Source organism: Sitophilus oryzae, unplaced genomic scaffold (assembly GCF_002938485.1).
Source record: "Sitophilus oryzae breed Bouriz unplaced genomic scaffold, Soryzae_2.0 scaffold_1441_pilon_pilon, whole genome shotgun sequence".
NCBI lineage: Eukaryota > Metazoa > Arthropoda > Insecta > Coleoptera > Curculionidae > Sitophilus > Sitophilus oryzae.
Window position 1 is genome coordinate 674,498 of NW_022146106.1, and position 22,167 is coordinate 696,664.

At 31.3% G+C, this 22,167-nt stretch overlaps 1 protein-coding gene across 1 annotated transcript in view; it reads right to left on the bottom strand.

Moving 5' to 3' along the window:
- Positions 1-236: 236 nt before the first annotated feature.
- Positions 237-22,167, bottom strand: part of LOC115876958 (elongation of very long chain fatty acids protein 4-like) — a 48,573-nt gene continuing 26,642 nt past the window's right edge. The window contains exons 3-8 of the mRNA XM_030893003.1: positions 15,629-15,816; positions 11,398-11,478; positions 11,045-11,216; positions 6,976-7,103; positions 6,745-6,894; positions 237-1,272 (exon numbers count right to left, since the gene is read on the bottom strand). Of these exons, the coding sequence (XP_030748863.1) occupies positions 1,177-1,272; positions 6,745-6,894; positions 6,976-7,103; positions 11,045-11,216; positions 11,398-11,478; positions 15,629-15,816 (815 nt within the window). The 3' untranslated portion in view covers positions 237-1,176. The remainder of the gene's footprint in view (positions 1,273-6,744; positions 6,895-6,975; positions 7,104-11,044; positions 11,217-11,397; positions 11,479-15,628; positions 15,817-22,167) is intronic.

Below are 22,167 nucleotides of genomic sequence, written 5' to 3' on the forward strand. Positions count from 1 at the left end.
CACTTTAAATTTGATCATTTCTCAAAATTTATTTATTGAGAGATGATTATTAATTCTGAACAACGTCATACTTTTTTGCTATTTTAAAAGTTAAGGAGCACAAATTTTATTTAGTTCAGTATTATGGAATTGAATAACTTTGTATATTTGTGAAAATAATTTGAAAATACATACTCCTATTATTCTAACTTACTTTAAAAATGATTAATAAAATAAAATACAATAATTCTTCAATAATTACTTTAATTATGGTTCTTGGCGTACTCCATATGTAAAACATATATAATTTTATTGTTAGTTATTTACATAAAAATTATACTTATAAAAATTATGTTAAAATATAAAAATTTAACAAAAATGAATATAAATAAAAATAATTTAAGAACAATAATAAGTTTCAAATTTTAACTAGCCAGAACACTCGTTTACAAACTATAAATTTATCAAAATTTACCCTAATAATATTATAACAACGTTTTATAAATAAATAAATTTATATTAAATATTAAAACATGGGTATTCTAACACAACTGAGTACGCTCATTTAAATAATTATTATTAGATGTAAATATAAAACAGACTAGTAGACAGATACTAAATTGACATTATAAATAATAATCAATTTTTTTAATATTTGTTGCTATGTATAATACTTAAAATTGAAAAAACGTGGATTCCAACTTTGAAAATATAAGAGGTTTTCTTCATTTACTGAACATTACTTACTTTTGTAGTAGGGATTTATTTAAAATTCAAATATTTTTTGATACCAGATATATGAAAAAATTATCAATTTGAATTGATGGTCATAATAAAGAAATAGAATACAATAAAGAAAATATGTTTCCCAGCAATAAAACAATATTTACAATTCAAAAATTTGAAGAAAACAAATTAATAGTTGAAAATAATGTCATGAAAGAAGAGAGAAGAATACCTATCTATATACATTAATAATGATATTGGAGATTTTTAAATTCCTGATCCACCCCTTTCATTTTTTTTTTCAAAATCGTTACACCCATAATATATTAAAATAATTTTTCATTGCTCTGATCCTTTGATACCTTATAAGCATACTTTATCTACTGAGTTTTATGACATTTTGTCATAAAACTACCCAAAAATTTACATGTTTATAAAACATATTTGTAATTACACTCTATATAATTTCTTTTAATTCGTTTTCTTTTCCTGGCCGTGTAGCAGTTTATTATCATAGGTGTTTCCTTGACCACATCCAACGTCCATGCCAAAGAATACCTGATTACCCTGAAAATAAATAGAGAAAATTAATCAATATATAATAATGTCCAAAAAAAACAACAACAAAACAATACAACAATAACAACACATAAAGACACACTCAAACAAAAAAGATTAACATTTTTACATATTTTGACATAAAAATTTAGTCTATTAAAAATATGTGAATTGTAACATTATTATCTTTAATTTAGTTTATATGAGGAGCTGACTTTCTAGATGCATTTGGGGGGGGGGTCCATTTTTTCGAATTTTTGCAAACAAAGAAAAACTGCTACGCTTTTTGCAAGAAATTTATCGAAAAACTAGAATACTTGAAAAATAGACATAAAATCATAAAAATAGTATACCTACAGCAAAGACTTTGCCTACAGTATCGGACAAATTGAGAGCAACTATAGAAAAATGTGAATTTAACTGCCATCATTTATTTGAATCGGTTTATTTATTTTTGCAATGGAATGTTTCTTTCAAGCAAAACATTTCGATTGTTTGTTGACTTAAACGGTAATTTTTTGCATTCAAATATGTTGATGAAATTCTTGGTCAAAATTAGAGCAACTTGATCTTTACGCAGTGTTAGTTTTCTGAGAGTGTTGATACAAGTAACCATTTTGCTCTGTAGAATGCCTCGGGGTATACATTATTCAATTGACTTGAAACAACGCATCGTTGACGCCTACAAAGGTGGCATGTCGCAGGCAGACATATCAACAAGGTATAGGTTTCGAAGACAATTAAAAATTGAGGTGGCCGACATAGAAAAACCAACAAACATTTTGATCGTCGCATTAAACTGTTAGTTCAAAGGGAGCCGAAAATGTCAGCTCAACAAGTATTGGCCAATTTGGGGGAACCAGAGGTTTCTTCCAGAACCATTCAGCGACGCCTAGTTGAAGCTGGTCTCGAGGCTAGAAGACCTGCTAAGAATTATTTATGTTATTTTCTTTTATTGTCAAAGAAAAACCGGGATGCGAGACTACTATTCGTTACCTTTGATCGTCAGTGGACCGCCCGAGAGTGGAAAAAGGTGCTGTTCTCAGACGAATTAAAATTTTGCATCTTTGGGAGTGATGGTGCTAGATGGGTACGTCGTCCAGAAGGCAAAAGGCTACATCCAAAATACGTAAATCGCTCGGTTAAACATGGAGGAGGAAATATAATGGTTTGGGATTGTTTCTCTTCCTACGGTATGGGCCCATTATACAAAATATGTGGAAAAATAGACCGATTTGTGTACCGCAATATTCTTGAAAATGTTATGTGGCCTTATGCAGAATGAAAAGAATACAATATTAAATTCATATACCAACATGGCAACGATCCAAAACACACAGCAAAAATTGTTAAACAGTGGTTTAATAATAATAATGTTCGAGTTTTAAAGTGGCTCCCACAATCACCTGACCTCAACCCCATTGCAAATTTATGGGAAATAGTAGAAAAGACGATTCGTTCAGAAAATATCTCAAATTGTGATAGTTTGTATCAAGAAATTGAAAATGCTTGGATGTCAATGGATGCTGACGTCATTTCAAATTTAATTGATTCAATGCCCAAGAGGTGTGAAGCTGTGATAGCAAATAAAGGGTACTGGACAAAATATTGATAATGCGGCCTTTTTCATACTTAAATTTAGTTTGTATTCTAAATAGCATGGAAAAAAATAAAAGTTGCTTTAATTTTGTCGCAGTAAAAAATAGGATTATTGGAATTTATTATTTTTTTAAAGAAACAATTGGAAATAAAGATTTGTTAGTATTTTCTTGTTTCATTTGTAAATCGTGTTGTCCGATACTGTACATGTGAAAAAACTAGTTTTAAAGTTATCTGAAAAAAAATGAAAAAAAAAACTGTTGACTGTTCTTTAGACGTGAAATTTCTCTTTATTTTTCTGCTACCACGATCCGTATCCCCAACCAAACCCCAACTACACTCAGATGCAGAAAAAGTAACGGAGAAATTTTTGGTCAAATTTAAAGTCATATATTTTTGTTATTGTTAGCTCTATTTTCATGATTTTTTTATCAACCTGTACATAATTATATCAACTTTAATTTGTAAACTCAGTTTTTTATAAACTTTAGTATTTGCCATATTATACAGGGTTAATCGAGGAGTTGTTTTTTTACCTTAACTTTAAAACACCCTGTGCAATAATTTCGTTTGTAAATTTTCTTAAAATATAATTTTAAGAAATAAAAAATTAAGAATTTTACGGTCAGAACCATGTTTCCTAAGTATTTTGTTTTTTGGATTATGTCAATATATATGCCTTGGTTAATTTTTAAGAGCGAAATGAACTTGACACCAACAATTTGCAATTTTTTCAATTATCATTTTTTTAAAGTTATTTTTCAATATGACAAGCCGGCTTTGGCGATTATTGTGAACTATATACTACTATGAACTGCCCATAATGTTCGACGTTTGGGATACGCTTTGCAGGAGGGTCGCGAAGCGGTTCCAGCTTCCTTAAATGTTCTTCTTAAGAAGAATGGGAAAGCATAACGCAATATGATATATGCAGCCTCAATGACAGTGTGAACGGACGTATACAAGCAGTTTTAGCAGCCAAAGGAAGCAATGCAATGTATTAACACAGGTATTAGAATATTTTTTAATTTTTTTTTTCTGTTTGTATATTTAAGTATTACAGAGGCTTTCTTTTATATCGTTAGTTCTGTTATCGTTATTAATGTTTATTAAAACCAGAACTGTATCGTTAGTTTTTAACGTGTTTTTTTTTTATTTAGTATAAAGTATCCAATGCAGCGTAATATGACATTATGACAATAGTAACCAAAACCATCTCGTCATATTAAAAAAATACATCAAAAAGTAATGATAATTGAAAAAATTGCAAATTGATCGTGATCAGTTCATTTCGCTCTTAAAAATTAACCAAAGGATGTATTGACATGAATCAAAAAATAAAATGCTAAGGAGTCATGACAATAAAATTATATTTTAGGAAAATTTACACACGAAATTATTGCACAGGGTGTTTTAATGTTAAGGTAAAAAACAACCCCTCGAACAACCCTGTATAATATGCCAAATACTAAAGTTTATAAAAAAACTTAATTTACAAATTAAAGTTGATATAATTATACACAGTTTGCTAAAAATAAAATCATAAAAATAGGGCTAAAAATAACAAAAATACAACACTTTTCTCCGTTGCGTTTTTTTTGCGTCTGAGTGTACAAGGTCCCCAGTCGCAGTTCCATTTATTATTTAAAGTTTTAAGTAGTATTACTCAAGAAATAGAGAAGTTGTAGTACAAAGAAAAAACTGGTCATCTGGCAATGACAAACAAACAGCAGTATGTCCACAGCACAAAGACATACTTCTGTTTGTATGTCTACCGCCAATAGACATACAGCACATAGAAAGTCTAAGGTATTTTTGCCATTTAATTCGAATGGGATAAAAACAAACTCTGTATGTAGTTTCCAATGTCACTTTTGGTTGAAAATCTTAAAAAATGGACAAAATGCATTTAGTAAGTCTGCTCCTCATATACACTTTTCCTAATGGACGAAAATGTTGCAAGAGGTGGTCATTTGAAAAAAATAAATTCAAAATTCTTTTTAATTATAATAAGTAAAAATATTTAATCAAAGAGGAAATTTCGTGATAATCTAAATATCTCTGATTTTGATTGATTTTCCAAACTATATAAAATCTGTTGAACAAGAGAATATATGACAGTGAAAGTTATTGTTTGTCATTTTAATTGACAGGTAAATTATTTATCTCTCATGATTTTGATGTCGTCTGTCGAAATATTCTTCTACTAACTGGACAAACTTTAACAATATGGGTCTGTTTTAATAAACGAAAATAAATTTTATATTCCACAATTAAAAATTTGCAGTAGGCCCTCATGCACATTCCTGTCTCTTAAGGCGCGTTCTCTCGACTCGTCTACTTGGCAAGTATTTTTTATTGGCCTACAGGGTCTGGCGTGAGTGCGGCGTAGTTCCTATAATAAATAACTTAGAAATGCTGTATAGATGCCCGACGCAACGTGTATACCCTGTATACCAATTACAAATGTTTGTCAAGTACACGAGTCATGAGTATGCGCCTTTACTGTACTCAAAACTGTATGATCGAAAAAAAAACGACTTCCAGTTGGCTTGGATATGACGATCGATGACATCTCCCATATAATTTTACATATAAAACGACAGCAAACTTCATTTCAAAGCCATCGCGGACGCCGTTTTTCTTTCGATCATATTGTATTTACCTATGCTTTTTACATCAACGATTTTCTTTGTGCGGTAACTGACAAGCGTAATAAAAAGGATATGAAAGCACGTTGTATAATTCATTCTAATTTACGTTGCGTGCCTGACAAGTTCACGAACGACACATTCATACACCATTATAAGATACTTATTCGCAAATTTCACTTTCAATACGTATAATTTTAACGTAAGGTAAAATAAAAAACGTAATTCCATATTTAATTAAAGTACAATATTGTTTACGTTTTTTAAATATTTTTTATGCTAATTAAGTCAGTGAAATTTTAATATTTATGTTTCTTCCCTTCTCTGATTGTAATATTTAGGCATAATAATATTAAGTAGGCTCCAGGGGCGCCGACTGCGTGGGTGTAAACAGAAAAACAGTGGGTGCGGAGCGTATCAAAGGAACTATCAAATATAATCAGTATATTTAGCGGCACATCTCATACACCACAAGTAAGACATCGCTCAAAAACTGTAGAAAGTCCTTTGGTACATGCATGATACGCATCATACTGTGGTAGTTTTTCGAAAAAAAAAAAAAATTTCAATAGTTCTAAGTTTCCTCGTCCATTCAGTAGGTAAACCAATCTTGTTTTTCAACTTTTAAATTAGCAAGGAAATTGATATGGGAATAATTTTTTTTTTAAGTAGCCAGTCTTTGGTCTATTATTAACTATATAACCGTTGCTTTTCCGCTTTTTCTGTATTGCACAAACAAGCAAAATCCAAGACAGAACTGCATCTCGGGAGTCCATTTTTTACTTAGAATAAATGTGCTAAAGTGACTCAATTTATTGTAGATAAAAGTGTACTATAAAATTGCGTATGTGTGCGCCTGTTGCATCCAACGAACAGGCTGTTGCACTAGGATAAACTGCGCAAACTATCCGCCTGTGTTAAATATATGAGCGTCTGTGGGGGTTTTACAAGTGTTTAATGAGTGATATTCATATAATAATGATAATTATTCTAAATTGGAAGCGAATTTGTAACTACTTTAGCATTGCTAAATAAGTTTCTGGTTTTCCAAACGAAATCCGTCAATTCCAATTCTGTGTTCATATCATTTTATCTATGTCCACAACTACAACTCATGCGCACGTGTGACTCACTGTCAATCGATTTAAAAATAAATCGTTCTTCTTTTAAATCTAATTAATTATGAGTTTTTACGTCCAACATGATATGACTGACATGTAGTCTTTCTTACCTTATCCATATAAGCTTTAACATAAAAGTTTCCAAACAATGCAATAAATGAGAGCATGTAGAAAATAAGAGTGTAATGCATCCATAACGGAAATTCACAGCCAGTTCTAATACCATTTACTCCCAAAACTAAGGCACAAGTAAATTGTATCTACAAAAAAATGATTGTCATATATTATCATTAATATCGTAATAATATATTAAATATTTATGCAACAGTGTACAAACTTACCAGTTGTAATATCGTGAGGTATTTCTTCCACCATAAGTATTTTGTCACAGAGGGTCCAAAAACTGACAGGCCATAATAAGCGTATAAAAGTACATGGATAGATGAATTTACCATGGCAGGTAAAAAGGCTAGAAATAGAATATCATTAGATCAATACATGCTAAAATTAGTCCAACGAGAGAAGGTACGACTTCGGCAATCGACATTCATAAAATGACTGGAAATACAATTTAGTTTTTAATTCAAATCACAATAGAAACAGCAACTATCACTATCATACAACAGTTTGTCATGCGAGAGATGGGACGATTTCGAGAAAATTCATTCAAAAAATGTCAAATAGAATTTAGTCTTCAATGAAATTGACAGAAAACTTCTGTAATTGTCATATTTTCTCTCGTTAAATAGACTGTATTGTTTTATTTTATTTTCTTCTTAATTCTTTTCTAATCATATACTGTACCCTAATCACGAACAGTATGTACCATGTATGTATGAACAGTTGTATTACAAGAGGGAAAACTTTTTTATTATTGACATTTTGAAAAAATGTATATTCTTTATAAAAATTTTTGCTTGTTCTAAAATGGTTAATCCCGTTTATACTTTTAAAATTTCCATACCATTTTAGAAGAAATTAATAAAAACATTTTTTGAATAATATGTATTTTTTTCTATAAATCAAAAAGCGTTTCTATGGTAATATAATTTCGTTTTCATTCTTTGATATATTGTGTGTATCTTTTTATTACCGTTCAGTATTTTACTTTACATCCTTTAATTTTTGTTAAATTAACAAAAGGTTTGTCACAGCCACCTAGATTTTTTCCAATAATAAAGATTTACTGACGCCAAATCACAAAAATTAAAATATCTACTTAGGAAAATCTTTGTCAGAGGGGTAGGCAACCTTACTAATATTTTGAAAATATATGAATTTCCCATTTAACACCGGAATAATATACTGAATACACTTCCATTTAAAATAAGGAAGCAACTTGCTTTTAAAAGTGACTAATGTTTCATATTAATTTTGTCCCCCCTGTATAACTTTTCGGGTCAAATTTTAATTTGGTTTAACATACAATGGTTATTGTAATTAAATATCGGTAATTTAAAATTTAGGGAGTTGTTATTGAAATTTAAAATTTACTCTTCATTTTCACAAAATGTGAAATATGTCAAAATCGTTACATTTTAGGCACACGCTTCTTTGATAAATTGTATTTATTTTTTTCATAAAATCCGAAAATCAATTAATATATAGGGTGTTAGTTGGTTAGTTAATACCATTACAATAACACAACTTTGAATTGTAACGTTTTTGGGGACATCCTGTATACTTAACTCTATATATTTTTATAAACTGCTTTCAATTAACCTACATGTGCTCCCAAAATTTCATTTCGATGTTGTAATAGAATAATATCAAGCTTGGTAAAATTTTATCTTTTGGGTTGTTATTCTAAGATGGGACCATTTCAGTTTACGAAGTTATCATTTGACATAGGCAAACGAATTTTAAAAGGCCTAAGCAAATAATCTAATGATATTCAAGACACATAAACTCTATAAAAGTACGCATATATCCTGAGAAACTAACTAAGCAAATAATACAATCTTCTAAATAATTTAAAGTCACATAAACGAGGGTAAAGTAGAACAAACATTCATCCCTTATTATCAAAACTCTATTTGACAGAGTGGTACCAGTTGTGTACCCTAGGGATATCTCAAAATAAACAACGCAGAAAAAGCACGTAGGCATGCTTAACGAAATAAGTAAAATTAAATCATCCCTCGCTAGAGGTTTTACATTGAAAATTAAAAGTATTAAATATATGTTTTAAAATCAGAATCCAAATGTTCACGAGATGAATGTCTGAAAATGATAGAAATAGGATTATCTTTTTTTCCGTTCCTAGAGTTAAATAGAAATAGACAAAAATGTGAAGAAATAAAGAGTTAATTTCTAGGCGGTTTTTTTTCTAAGGTAATCCTATGGCACGATATCATTTGTATTAGTTAAGGCTTAGATTATGAATATTATCCAGCAAATTGGTAAAAGAGTAAGATTTACACGGAAGGGTTTAAAAATTACATTTAATTAATAAATAGGACATGCTGATGCCCTCTCGGGATAAGGACCAGAAACAGGGGTGAAAGAAGTCTAGGGATCTTTCGGGGAAGGAACCCTTCGGCCAATTAAAAAGGTGCAAAATATGCATTTGGATGGGTATTCGAAGGTTCCTCAAACAGGGGCGTGCCGAAGATGTAGTAACGCCTTTCCGAGATAGTACCAGCATCAGTATTTTCATCTTCAAAATTAGTTCGGTACTGACTTTTAAATTAGACGGTCGAATTTACTCCGTGTAGATCTTATTATATCTTAGATATATATTATCCAGTGGTCTTTTTAATTGTTTTAGTAAGTTCTCTATCTAAAGATTTTCTCAAATAAATTCTCAAGTTAGGAAATTCTAAACTATTCATGCTTACAGTATTTTAATTGTTGTTTTTGGATTCTCTCTAATATTTTTCTTTATTAATGATTTAAGACTTTCTGTTTGTTCTAAAGGCTTTAGTAAATTTTAGATGTCATTGCATAAGTGATTATTTTACAATTGTTCTTTTTATTAAATTCTAATTTAAATTTAATTTTTCAGTGAATATTTTTTTAATATATTAATTTTCTGCCAACGATAATTCTAAGAGAGATTTGAAAGTGTATGCTAATTGTTGATAATTTAAATTGGACTAATAAGAAGAATATTTTGTATTTTTTTTTTAACTTTATTATCTCTGAGTTTTGTCACGGGGTTTTTAACAGGACACTGTCTCCTCAATGAACACCTCAGTAGATTAAAACTAAGAAGAAACGGCGAATGCAGATTCTGTGGGGAAGATGGTGAAACACCAGTACACCTCATCACTGAGTGCGCCGAGACGACAACCATTCGTGCCATGAATTTTGGTACGACTGATATTGGAGATGGAGAACTACCCTCTATAAAACCGTCCCAGATACTGGCTTTTGTCAAAGCCCTGGGACTGTATGATGAGTTATGATTCAAGAAAGGGGGACACAATGGATCTGTAAGGTCGAAGTGATTAACCCCCCTCCCACTCATTCTAAATTCTAAAAAAAATCTCTGAGTTTTAATTTCAATTCTCTAATTGTCATTAATTATTTTTGATTCAATTTCTTTCTTTTTCATTAATTATAAATGTTTTGTTGTTAAAACTTTTTCTTTATTTTTTTTATTTATTTATTTCTTTATATTAAATATAGTTAGGTGTTCGAAAAATCGGTATTTTATTTCTTTATTTCACCTAATCACTAAAATATTAAGTTATTTAAAAGAACACTGTGATAACCGGTCGAGTGGTTCAATCTAAAGTATGAGTCCAAGACCGAAGAGGTAGATCTACAAGGGGATCAATGATATCTTCGACAGGTTCTTGTTGTTGATGTATTGCTGATGGATGTTGACGTAATAAGGTAAGTGGCAATAGAGTTTATAGTAACTGAATTTAGAAAGAGCCCTTGCCATAAAAGTGCGATGCCTTAATTTCGATTTTTAGCTGGTTATATTTTGTTTTTATATGTAAAAGGTAAACTATATTTACGCTCTGAAAAGTCGGTGTTCTCATTATCCAAGTTCTGCCTACCGCTCAATAAATTATTTTAATTATAATTATATAAAGGCCACACTACCATGATAACGGACAAAATCTTGAAAGTTTTGTCACAATGTAAACTACCGTTCTCCTTGGAGCCTCCGCGTCGTATAACAGGCGCCACCCTGTATATTACCATAGAAATGTCTTTTGATTTTTAAGACTTTTTTAGGACGATATTTTCATGTTTTTTTAATTTTCTTTAAAACGGTATGGAAATTTAGGAAACTATAAACCAGATTAAGCATTTTAGAAAATCATGTTGTTGATTTTTTATGAAGAATGCATTTTTCTCAAAATGTCAATAATAAAAAAGTTTTTCCTCTTGTAAAGGCAATCCGGGGACATACTGTACAATATTTTGGTAAAAATTTAAATAAAAACTTACTTGATCCACTAGGTACCCATTTGATACCAATCCACCACAAGAGAAACATGGTCGAATGGTGGTAGACATGGAGGAAAGAAAGTTGATTTTTCTTTTTTCTTAAAATAAAGAAGAAAGTATCGCAGAATTCCAGAAGCTTGGAGAAATAATACCACCAAACCGCATTTGCAATCTATAAAAGTACATAGACGAAATGTTTATTTTATGGTTATTATATGTATATAAATAAAAATATAAAATAGTTTTTTTATTTTAACTTTTTCTAACGTTTTTTTTATTGCAAAAAATAATGCTTAAATTTTTTTCAAAGACTGAAATATTGTATATTATTATATGAAATATTGTATTATTACCTGTAATTCATCAGGATTATGCTTAGGCCTGCATGGTTCGCAAATGTAACTGTACCGTAACCTCGTTGAAGCTGTGAGAAGCTGAAATAAAAATACATTTACATAGATCCTGTAAATCTCTAAAAATGTCCGTTATTCTTATTCAAAACATCTTATCTACTACTTAATATGGCAAGAAATATATCACTGACAAAGAAAACAATGTAGATCAAATGAAATAAAAAAAATAACTAATTGCCTCTGACTTCGCATGGAAAACGAAAGAACGACAGAACAGTTATCTTAGTAAGTACAGTAAGTTTAAAAGATCCTGTGGAATGATTTAACAAAGAAATTCAAAAAATAAAAATCCAGTTTACAACACATTAAGAGTTTTTTGGTGGAGATATTGCGCTTTTGAAGAAGATTGTAACAATTACTAACAATTTTTGCATTAAACCCATGCCTTTGTTTTGGTCCTCATCATCAACATACCTATGAAATAGCGTTTATTTTTTTTTGTAATGTCACTACCATCACAGATTAGGTATCCCATAAGTATACAGATAAAAATCTTGTCCGTAATTCGTGGTACGAAAATTGTTTTTTATGACGATAAGCAAACGTAGGGGTCGTCATTTTCTTGACAACTTCTTGATCTTGTCTTGATTTCAAGACAGCATCAAGACAAGAAATGATTTTTGGTTTTCAAGACAAGACAAGAAATTACTTCTCAAGATCAAGATTTCTTGACAAGAAATCAAGAAAATCTTGAAATTTCTTGAAAATATAAAATGAAAAACAAATACTCATTTGCTTAAGTATTTGTATATTATATATAATATTTGTACGAAGCGGCACTTTGTCGGATGTTCAATGTCCAAAGTTGCCATACGTCCAAAGTTTTATGTCTAAAGTCGGATGTCCAAAGTTAGCATACTGTGTCAAATTGAATCAATTGAATTAAATTGAAACCTTTTTTAATGCCTAATAAATCTTGTCTTGAAATCAAGACAAGATCAAGACAAGAAATGATTTTTGGTTTTCAAGACAAGACAAGAAATTACTTCAAGATCAAGATTTTGACAAGAAATTAAGAAAAATCTTGAAATTTCTTGAAAATATAAATGAAAAAGAAATATCATTTGTTTAAGTATTTGTATTATATATAATATTTGTAATGAAGCGGCACTTTGACGTCCAATGTCCAAAGTTGCCATACGTCCAAAGTTTTATGTCTAAAGTCGGATGTCCAAAGTTAGCATACTGTGTCAAATTGAATCAATTGAATTAAATTGAAACCTTTTTTAATGCCTAATAAATCTTGTCTTGAAATCAAGACAAGAAATGATTTTTGGTTTTCAAGACAAGACAAGAAATTACTTCTCAAGATCAAGATTTCTTGACAAGGAATTAAGAAAATCTTGAAATTTCTTGAAAATATAAAATGAAAAAGAAATACTCATTTGCTTAAGTATTTGTATATTATATATAATATTTGTACGAAGCGGTACTTTTGTCGGATGTCCGTCCAAAGTTGCCATACGCTAAAGTTTTATGTCTAAAGTCGGATGTCCAAAGGCATACTGTGTCAAATTGAATCAATTGAATTAATTGAAACCTTAATTTAATAAATCTTGTCTTGAAATCAAGACAAGATCAAGACAAGAAATTTATTTTGTTTTCAAGACAAGACAAGAAATTACTTCTCAAGATCAAGATTTCTTTGACAAGAAATTAAGAAAATCTTGAAATTTTTGAAAATATAAAATGAAAAAAGAAATACTCATTTGCTTAAGTATTTGGTATTATATATAATATTTGTACGAAGCGGCACTTTGTCGGATGTCCAATGTCCAAAGTTGCCATACGTCCAAAGTTTTATGTCTAAAGTCGGATGTCCAAAGTTAGCATACTGTGTCAAATTGAATCAATTGAATTAAATTGAAACCTTTTTTAATGCCTAATAAATCTTGTCTTGAAATCAAGACAAGATCAAGACAAGAAATGATTTTTGGTTTTCAAGACAAGACAAGAAATTACTTCTCAAGATCAAGATTTCTTGACAAGAAATCAAGAAAATCTTGAAATTTCTTGAAAATATAAAATGAAAAAGAAATACTCATTTACTTAGGTATTTGTATATTATATATAATATTTGTACGAAGCGGCACTTTGTCGGATGTCCAATGTCCAAAGTTGACATACGTCCAAAATTTTATGTCTAAAGTCGGATGTCCAAAGTTAGCATACTGTGTCAAATTGAATCAATTTGAAATCAAGACAAGATCAAGACAAGAAATGATTTTTGGTTTTCAAGACAAGACAAGAAATTACTTCTCAAGATCAAGATTTCTTGACAAGAAATCAAGAAAATCTTGAAATTTCTTGAAAATATAAAATGAAAAAGAAATACTCATTTACTTAGGTATTTGTATATAATATTTGTACGAAGCGGCACTTTGTCGGATGTCCAATGTCCAAAGTTGACATACGTCCAAAGTTTTATGTCTAAAGTCGGATGTCCAAAGTTAGCATACTGTGTCAAATTGAATCAATTCAATTAAATTGGAACCTTTTTTAATGCCTAATAGTTTTTAAATGTTTTTTTATAATTTTTTGGATATGTTATGGCCTACGATATTAGAATAAAAAAAACTTATCAAAGAGGGTCTACTTCAGTGGTATAGGTACAGACTTTTTGAATTAACGTAAAACTTTTAAAATAAAAAAAAATAATACATTTTAATGTGCGCCACTGAAGTAGAGTAGCTTTTATCATTAGGTTCGTTCCAACCGGACCGAGAACCGATCCTGGGACGGTAATTTCTAGTCGCCCACTTATTGTTTGAAAAGTTTGATCGTTTGTCAAGATTAACAAATGAATTGACTGATAGGAAATTACCGTTCTAGGACGGTTCTCTCGTCCGATTGGAACAAACATATTGTTGTGTTTTGACTGTTTTTATCTGTAGTAATATTATCACCGTCACTACTGTCAAAGTCACTAATTAAACTTTTACGTCCAGGTGTCTGAGGTGGTAGGTATTCTGAACCAGATTCAATTATGAATGGCTCAGATTTGCTGCTCAACGAACCATCACAATCACTCATTTTAATGTTATATAATAATAATAATAATTAACAAAATTATGTAAATTTGATGATTTTGGCTACTGTAGTATAATGAGCCCAAAGTTTTTGAATTTTTTGAAAATTAGATGCCTGACCTTCGATTTTACGCATAAAGCATAAATATCACATTAACCAATCTCACCGCGACTTTAAAACGGGGGGTTCCCCTTTAATAAACGAATTTTAAACGGGGGTACCCCTTTTGTCAAGATATCAAGAAATTTCAAGATTTCTTGAATCAAGACAAGAAATCAACTCTCAAGAAATGGTCAAGACAAGATTTTTTTTTAATTCTTGAAAATATTTCAAGACAAGACAAGAAATTGCTTGTCAAGACAAGATTTCTTGTCTTGCCGATCCCTAAGCAAACGAGTAAATTTTCTTGTACGCAAAAATAAACTCCCGTTTAAGCAGCGTAAAAAGTGGGCCGATACAAAGCCGGTCAGGTACTGTGCACAATTTTATAGGCCATAAGTGGGCGTGCTTGTGCGCAAACTAGTAACCTAACTAGTGCGCGACTCGGAAAATTGGAACGACGAAAAACAATGGTTTTGACGATAAGCTTATAATCTGTATAATCTGTGCTACCATTGAAAAGTCATATTATTAATGTTTGTTGTCAGTTATTTTAGCAGAGATAATTTTAAGTTCAGAAGTTTTATCCATGCTATTGGTTGCTTTATTTGAACACTCTTCTAGATTAGAACCATCTCTCCATCATAACTGCCATCAAATAATATAATAATATGACTTTCCATGCCGGTGACATTAGAAAACCAAATTTATTTCACAGGTATGTTGATGAAGACCAAAAGCAAAGGCGTGCTTTTAATGCTAAAATCGCTGCAAATCATTAATGTCTTTAATGTGCAGGTCAGTGTAAATGTCAAAGAGTGGCTTCTTGTGAAATATCTACATTAAAGACAATACATATAAGTCCAAGAAGATCTTCTGTTTAATTGTTTAACACAAATACTAATAGCACTATCAGCAGATAATTAAAAACTCTTCATTTAAACCATATGATAGATCGCGACACGACCGACTATAGTTTATATTTTTTCTAAATTATTTTGTTAAAAGTAGTAATTAAATAAAAATAATTTGATTGTCTTACCTGTATTGCAATATAGAAATTTAAAACGGCCATCGACATATTATAGGGAACTAAAAGGAGCGATAATTTGAATGGTTCCCTTTTTTCCATATACTTCGGTCCAATCCATACTATAAAAAGATAAAGGGCCGTAAAAAGCAATGTTGGTATTGGTGAATCTACTAAAGCCCATCCTCTCGTTCTTTCATCTGAAAAATGAAATTAGTGAAAGTTGTTAAAATTTATCTACCAGATCTTAAAAAAGGATAAGAGTTAAAATGAACTGTATTGTATCTCTTCGATAGATAACAATAACCGTAAAATTAAAACATTTTGTTTCTTGAATGCCACTAGGTCAAAAATTCACACAGAAAATTCCTTAAGATATTTGTATTATTCTCGAATTTTATTAGTTTCATTTATTTGTTGCTTAAATAAACGCTAGTTGCTATTATACAAAATACAAGAGAAGAATGGGAAGGCAACCGAGTACTGAACACTCAAGAGATAGCAGTCTACACAGATGCTTCCGTAACTTCAGGAGGCACAGGTGTATGCATCTTCTCAGAGGAACTAGACATCCGACGATGTTTAAGGCTATCGGATGGTTGTAATGTTCTACAAGCAGAGGTTTACGCCCGTCATAAAGGAAGCAACCAGTTGTATACGAGAGAAAATCGTTGATAGACCAGTAGGAGATATTCGTGATATACTCTGACAGCTTGGGTGCTTTAAGAAGCATCACCATGTAATCTGTGAAGAGAAGCACTGTCCTGGCTGGCATTAAGGCGGTGCTACTCTGTGCTGGGTGCCAGCCACAGCAATGTGGTGGGCAATCAAGAAGCAGACAGACACGCCAAAGAGGGAGCCAGGGGAGAGGCCGTGGCGGATGACCCAAGGAAGCTATAGGAACTACCATCAAGGTCAAGCAGCAAGAGACATGGAAATACCATGAGGACAGCGCTACAGCTCAAAGACTGTGGTCATTGGTAGATAGCAAAAATAGACAAAACAACTACTGGAGCATTACAGTTGAGGGTTGGAACCTTTGGTGTTACACAGCAAAATAAAAACACTAAATCACCACAATACACCAAAACACTTTTACTTTTACACTGGACGCGCGTTTCGCTAACCATGTTAGCATCATCAGCAGATGATTATAAACTCACATTTATCATCTCTCATAGTTTATAATCATCTGCTGATGATGCTAACATGGTTAGCGAAACGCGCGTCCAGTGTAAAAGTAAAAGTGTTTTGGTGTATTGTGGTGATTTAGTGTTTTTATTTTACTGGAGCAAAAAAAGAACCAAGTACGCATAACTCTAGGTGTCATCACTGGAAACTGCCCCACGGAGGTAAACCTCGTGGGATGGAAGGTTTCCAACGACGGACGGCTACTGCAGAGAATGAGGAGGGGAAGGAGAAACCATAGAGCACCTGCTGTTCCACTCTCCGGCACTGGAATTCCGACGCTTTAAAACTTTAGGGTAAGGTTTTTTGGAGAGACTAAAGGAAGCAGCAGAAGCCAACATCAGCGACATCGGGAATATTGCAAAGAGCTGGAAGCCCTTTAACGCAAAGAAAGGATGAGAGAAAGGTTTGGTACAATAATACAGGGGTATTGCAATGGGCCCAAGGCCTCCAAGTGAGGAATCAAATATGATCCCAAACCCCAGCAACCTATATAACATATATGTATACAAAATTATTTTGATTTCAGCTTTGAATATATCTAAAAGATATTTAAAATAAGTATATTCGAAAGATATATTTTAATAAGGTCTATATAAAATATTTTAAACCGATAGAACAACTAAATCATTTACAACTGATTAGTACTAACGAAATCCCCTATTAAGAACATGCTATATTGAATACACTTGTATTGTAATAAGAGACCGTATGATCGAAAAAAACGGCGTCCAGTTGGTTTGGAAATGACGGTCGATGACATTTTCCATATAATTTTACGTATAAAATGACAGCGGTCTTCGTTTCGTAACCATCGCTGATGCCGTTATTTGTTATTTTTAGATCATATTGTATTATATCAAATACTAGCGTGTACCAGCGACTTCGTTCGTGTCGAATTAATCATTTGTAATGGTGATGATAAAGCAAAGTAAGAATTTCTATTAACATACAAACTGGATAAAATTTTCTCACATTTATGTCAGCATGAGAAAAAACAATATGGCGATATTATTATACAATTTGGTAATATTTAAGGGGTAGTTTCATCTCGTTGGAATTTGACTTTCGAAAAATCCGTTTGCCAAAAATAAGCTTTTTACGTCAAGCATTTTAAGCGGAATCGTGGTTAAGAAATTACCCAACTTTTTGGAATACCCTGTATGATTTTTTAAAAAATTTCAAAATATGCAAAGAAACCAAATGAATTATGTTTGTCCAAGCGTTTTCCCGGAAGACTAACCGTTTTTTAAATAACAAATATTGTAATATTTGAGGGGCGTTTTCACCCTCTTGGAATTTGAGATTCGAGAAACCCCTCCTTATCGAACCTCCTCTACACCCCACAGTCAATCCGTTTGCCAAAAATCAGCTTTAAACGTCAAGCAGTTTAAGCAGAATCGTGATTACTCAATGGTCATATTTTTAAATTTATAAAAAATCTTAAAATATGTAAAACAACAAAATAAAATATACGTGTTCAAGAGTTTTTCCGAAAAACTCACCGGTTTTTAAATAAAAAATATTTTAATATTTGAGGGATAGTTTCACCCATAGTGGCCGGCCGTAGCTCCAGCGTTAGTGTGTCGATCTGCGGAGCGGAAGGTACTGGGTTCGATCCCCAGCCAGTACGGTCGCTTTATTTATTTAAATAAAAATATTTATTTATCTAAATAGAGCGACCAACGAGCCGCCACCTCAAGGAAGGCAATGGCAAACCACCTTGAGTATATTTGCCTTGTACAGCCTCTCAAATATGCCGTTCGGATTCGGCAATAAACTGTAGGTCTCGTGTACTTGTGAAACACTTATGACACATATCACAAGTATATGCGAGAGGTAGCCGACGCTCTATATAGAGTATGGCACTGTAATAAAAAGTTTCACCCCCTTAGAATTCGAGTTTCGAGAAAATCCCTTCTTATCGAACCTCTATACCCTAAAGTCAATCTGTTTTCTAAAAATCAGCTTTTTACGTCAAGCGCTTTAAGCAGGATCGTGATTAATCAATGACCAGATTTTTCGAAACACCCTGTATACATTTTTAAAAAAACTTAAAATATGTAAAAAAACAAAATAAAATATACGTGTTTAAGCGTTTTTCGGAAATTTGGCCGTTTTTTAAATAAAAAATATTGTAATATTTGAGGGGTGGTTTCACCAAAAATCCCTTCTTATCGAACCTCTACACCCTAGAATCAACCTGTATGCCAAAATTGAGCTTCTTACGTTGAGTGGTTTGAGCAGGATCGTGATTAATCAGTATGTCAGTCACTTAAGGATTTTACATATTAGTATAGATTAAAACATCGATACAATGACATTCAAAAAAATTCCATTGAATGGATTATTAAAAACAGAATTTTTTTTACAAAAATATTGTGAAAAAACTTCTATAAATATGAAATATTTTTTTTTAATTTATAAATTAGATTTGATTTTTGAGGTGGCTGTTCACGACCTATTATTTTGCTACGACCTTTAATACTAAGTGACTTTGTAAATGTATTTGTAGCGCTACAAATGGTTTCTGGATAGGGTACCTATCTGTTTTTACGACCTTCTTTATTTCTCGAGGCACGAGAATTGTCGACCAGAAGAGATTCTCTCAGAATTTAGATATTTTTATTAAAACACGATGTTCAAATATAAAAAGTATAATACTCGCATGCACAAGGGATTTTAGATAAAATAGACGAGAATATCTAGTAAATCTGTTTCTGTTGATAAAAACAAAAAAAGGGGAAAATCGCTTTAAATTTAGTGTTATGGTAGGAATGTGAATGAACTGCTCAGAAACTTGTTTTTGCCATTTAATCATATAGCATCAATAACCTTTTCTTATAGGGTATAGGAAGCGGTTTCCGCTAGTGAAAGTTGTTCCTGCTACATAACGCTCGCGGAGCTTTCAAACGGTGTATATTTCCAGTATCTCCGGGCTATAAAACCGTTTGAGAATGAAAGAGAGTGAAAATAATCTTATTTGTAGAATTATTACATTGAAACATTGGTCTTTTTAGAGCCTTAGATTTACAGTAAAAATTGGAATTTCTGTGTTCCAGAAAATCCATTTATATGACAATTGATGTGAGTACTTACACTTCCCCAATAAATTAACGCACCACAAAAAAATAACCAAAAGTTTAAGTTAAGTTTTTGTCAAAACCGCTTATCACATTTTAGCCTTATCTTTTTTTACATTTCGTTTTTTTTATTTACTCCATTATCTTCCTTATTACACGAGAAACAACATTTTATAGGATGACATGATTTAATATTGGTTTTAATTAACATTTTTCCATTTTACTCACTAAAGTAAGTAGCAGGCTATGGAAAAACACGGATTACCAGTAAATATCAAATAGAGATGCTAGTTTCTGTGCAAACTTATAGACCATTAATATCACTGAGCTGAGTTTGAATGGTCCGAGTTGTTACGAAACGTTGTCTTAATGTTGAGAGTTTTAAAAAACGTTCCTGAATCGGATTGGTTCTTCGATTTCTGCCTTGTCCGGGCCTACGACAATTACTCCCAGTATCTCTATACCGTTGTATAACTCGTGAAATGGTTGAGTGAGTTACATTAAATCGTTTACCAATTCTTCGGTAGCTCCAGCCTTCCTCAAACAATATTAATGCTTGAGCACATTCTTCGCCAGTAAAATTTCTTGTTTCACGTGCACGTTACGTATTTTTGATATAATAAAAGGACGAAAACGATTGACACTGACAACAAGCATCTCTATTTGACATTTACTGGTAATCCGTGTTTTTCCAGAGCCTGCTACTTACTTTAGTGAGTAAAATGGAAAAATATTAATTAAAACCAATATTAAATCATGTCATCCTATAAAATGTTGTTTCTCGTGTAATCAGGAAGATATTGGAGTAAATAAAAAACAAAATGTAAAAAAAGATAAGGCTAAAATGTGATTTCAATTTTAACTTGATACTGTAACTGATCAACTCTACAGGGTGTCACAAATTTTATTAAAAAAACACGTTATAATTGCTACACCCGGTATTACTATAAAAAGGGTTCCTATCAAAATACAGTTAGTATAGCAACATTGTGGAAAGAATAACCTATCATTCAAAAAAAAAATCGTCCAAATCGGATAAGTGGTTTTGACAAAAACTTAACTTAAACTTTTGGATATTTTTTTGTGGTGCGTTAATTTATTGGGGAAGTGTATTTTGTAATTATCAAAATAGTAAGAAATCCGTGATTATTGTTCGGTACTGTTTTTTTTTAATTTATTACTTTTTTATTATTTAATATATTTCAAATCTTATTTAACTTTTTTAGGTATACAGGGTGTCTCAATATTCCGTGGATATAAAACTACTATGTATTTTTGGAATCAAAATAAGTTTATTGGACACAATTTACTACTATATGTATAAGTGTTTAGTTTGTCCGCTAGAGGGCATCAGACTTTAAAAAAATAAACACATTTTTTCAGACACTTTAAGAACCGTTTTTCCGATTTGAATGATATTTTGGGTTTTTATGTTTTGCTAGGTGCTTTAACATTTGGCTTTGACAAAAATCAAGAAAAAGTACGGGAAGGGTAAAACCTACCTCCACCACTACAAAAATTTTAGTGTAAATATTTTCCAACTCCACCGACGACAGATTTTCTTTTCGTAAAATGGCCCCTCTAGTAAGTATTTAGTAAATTTTTTGTTTCTTGTAAAAAAACGCCACACTGCATAATTTTTGAGAAAAAAATTTTAGTAGAATTTATTTTTCTTAAGCAGACTTACAAAATATACAGAGAGTTCCAATATTCCGTGGACATAGAACAATTAATATAATTTACCTTCGTATAAAAGCGTTGTCCGTTAGAAAGCATCCAAAATTCAAAAATAAACCCGAGCGTTAATTAATTTAAAAATATTACTTTTTTAAGCTTATTGTCAAATATAATTTGTGATATTAACGTAAAATTACATATTTTTGCCAACTAGATTATTAGAGCATAATATATTTTATGCGCATCCATACCTACATAATATGACAAAAAACATATTTTTGAAGTCAGTTTTGGAAATATATTTTTTTCCTCAAAAAGTATGCGTGGTGGCGTTTTTGTACAAGAGACAAAAATTGTAGTAAACACTAGAAGGACCATTTGACGAAAAAAACAAAATCTGTCGTCCGTCGAGTTGGAAAATATTTATACTAAGATTTAAGTAGGGGTGGGGGTAGTTTTCACCCTTTCTGTATTTTTTCTTGATTTTTATGAAAGCCAAATGTTAAACCACTTAGAAAGAAAAACATAGGTAGGCACCCAAAATCTCATTCGAGTCGGAAAACGGTTCTTAAAATATCTGAAAAAATGTATTTATTTTTGATT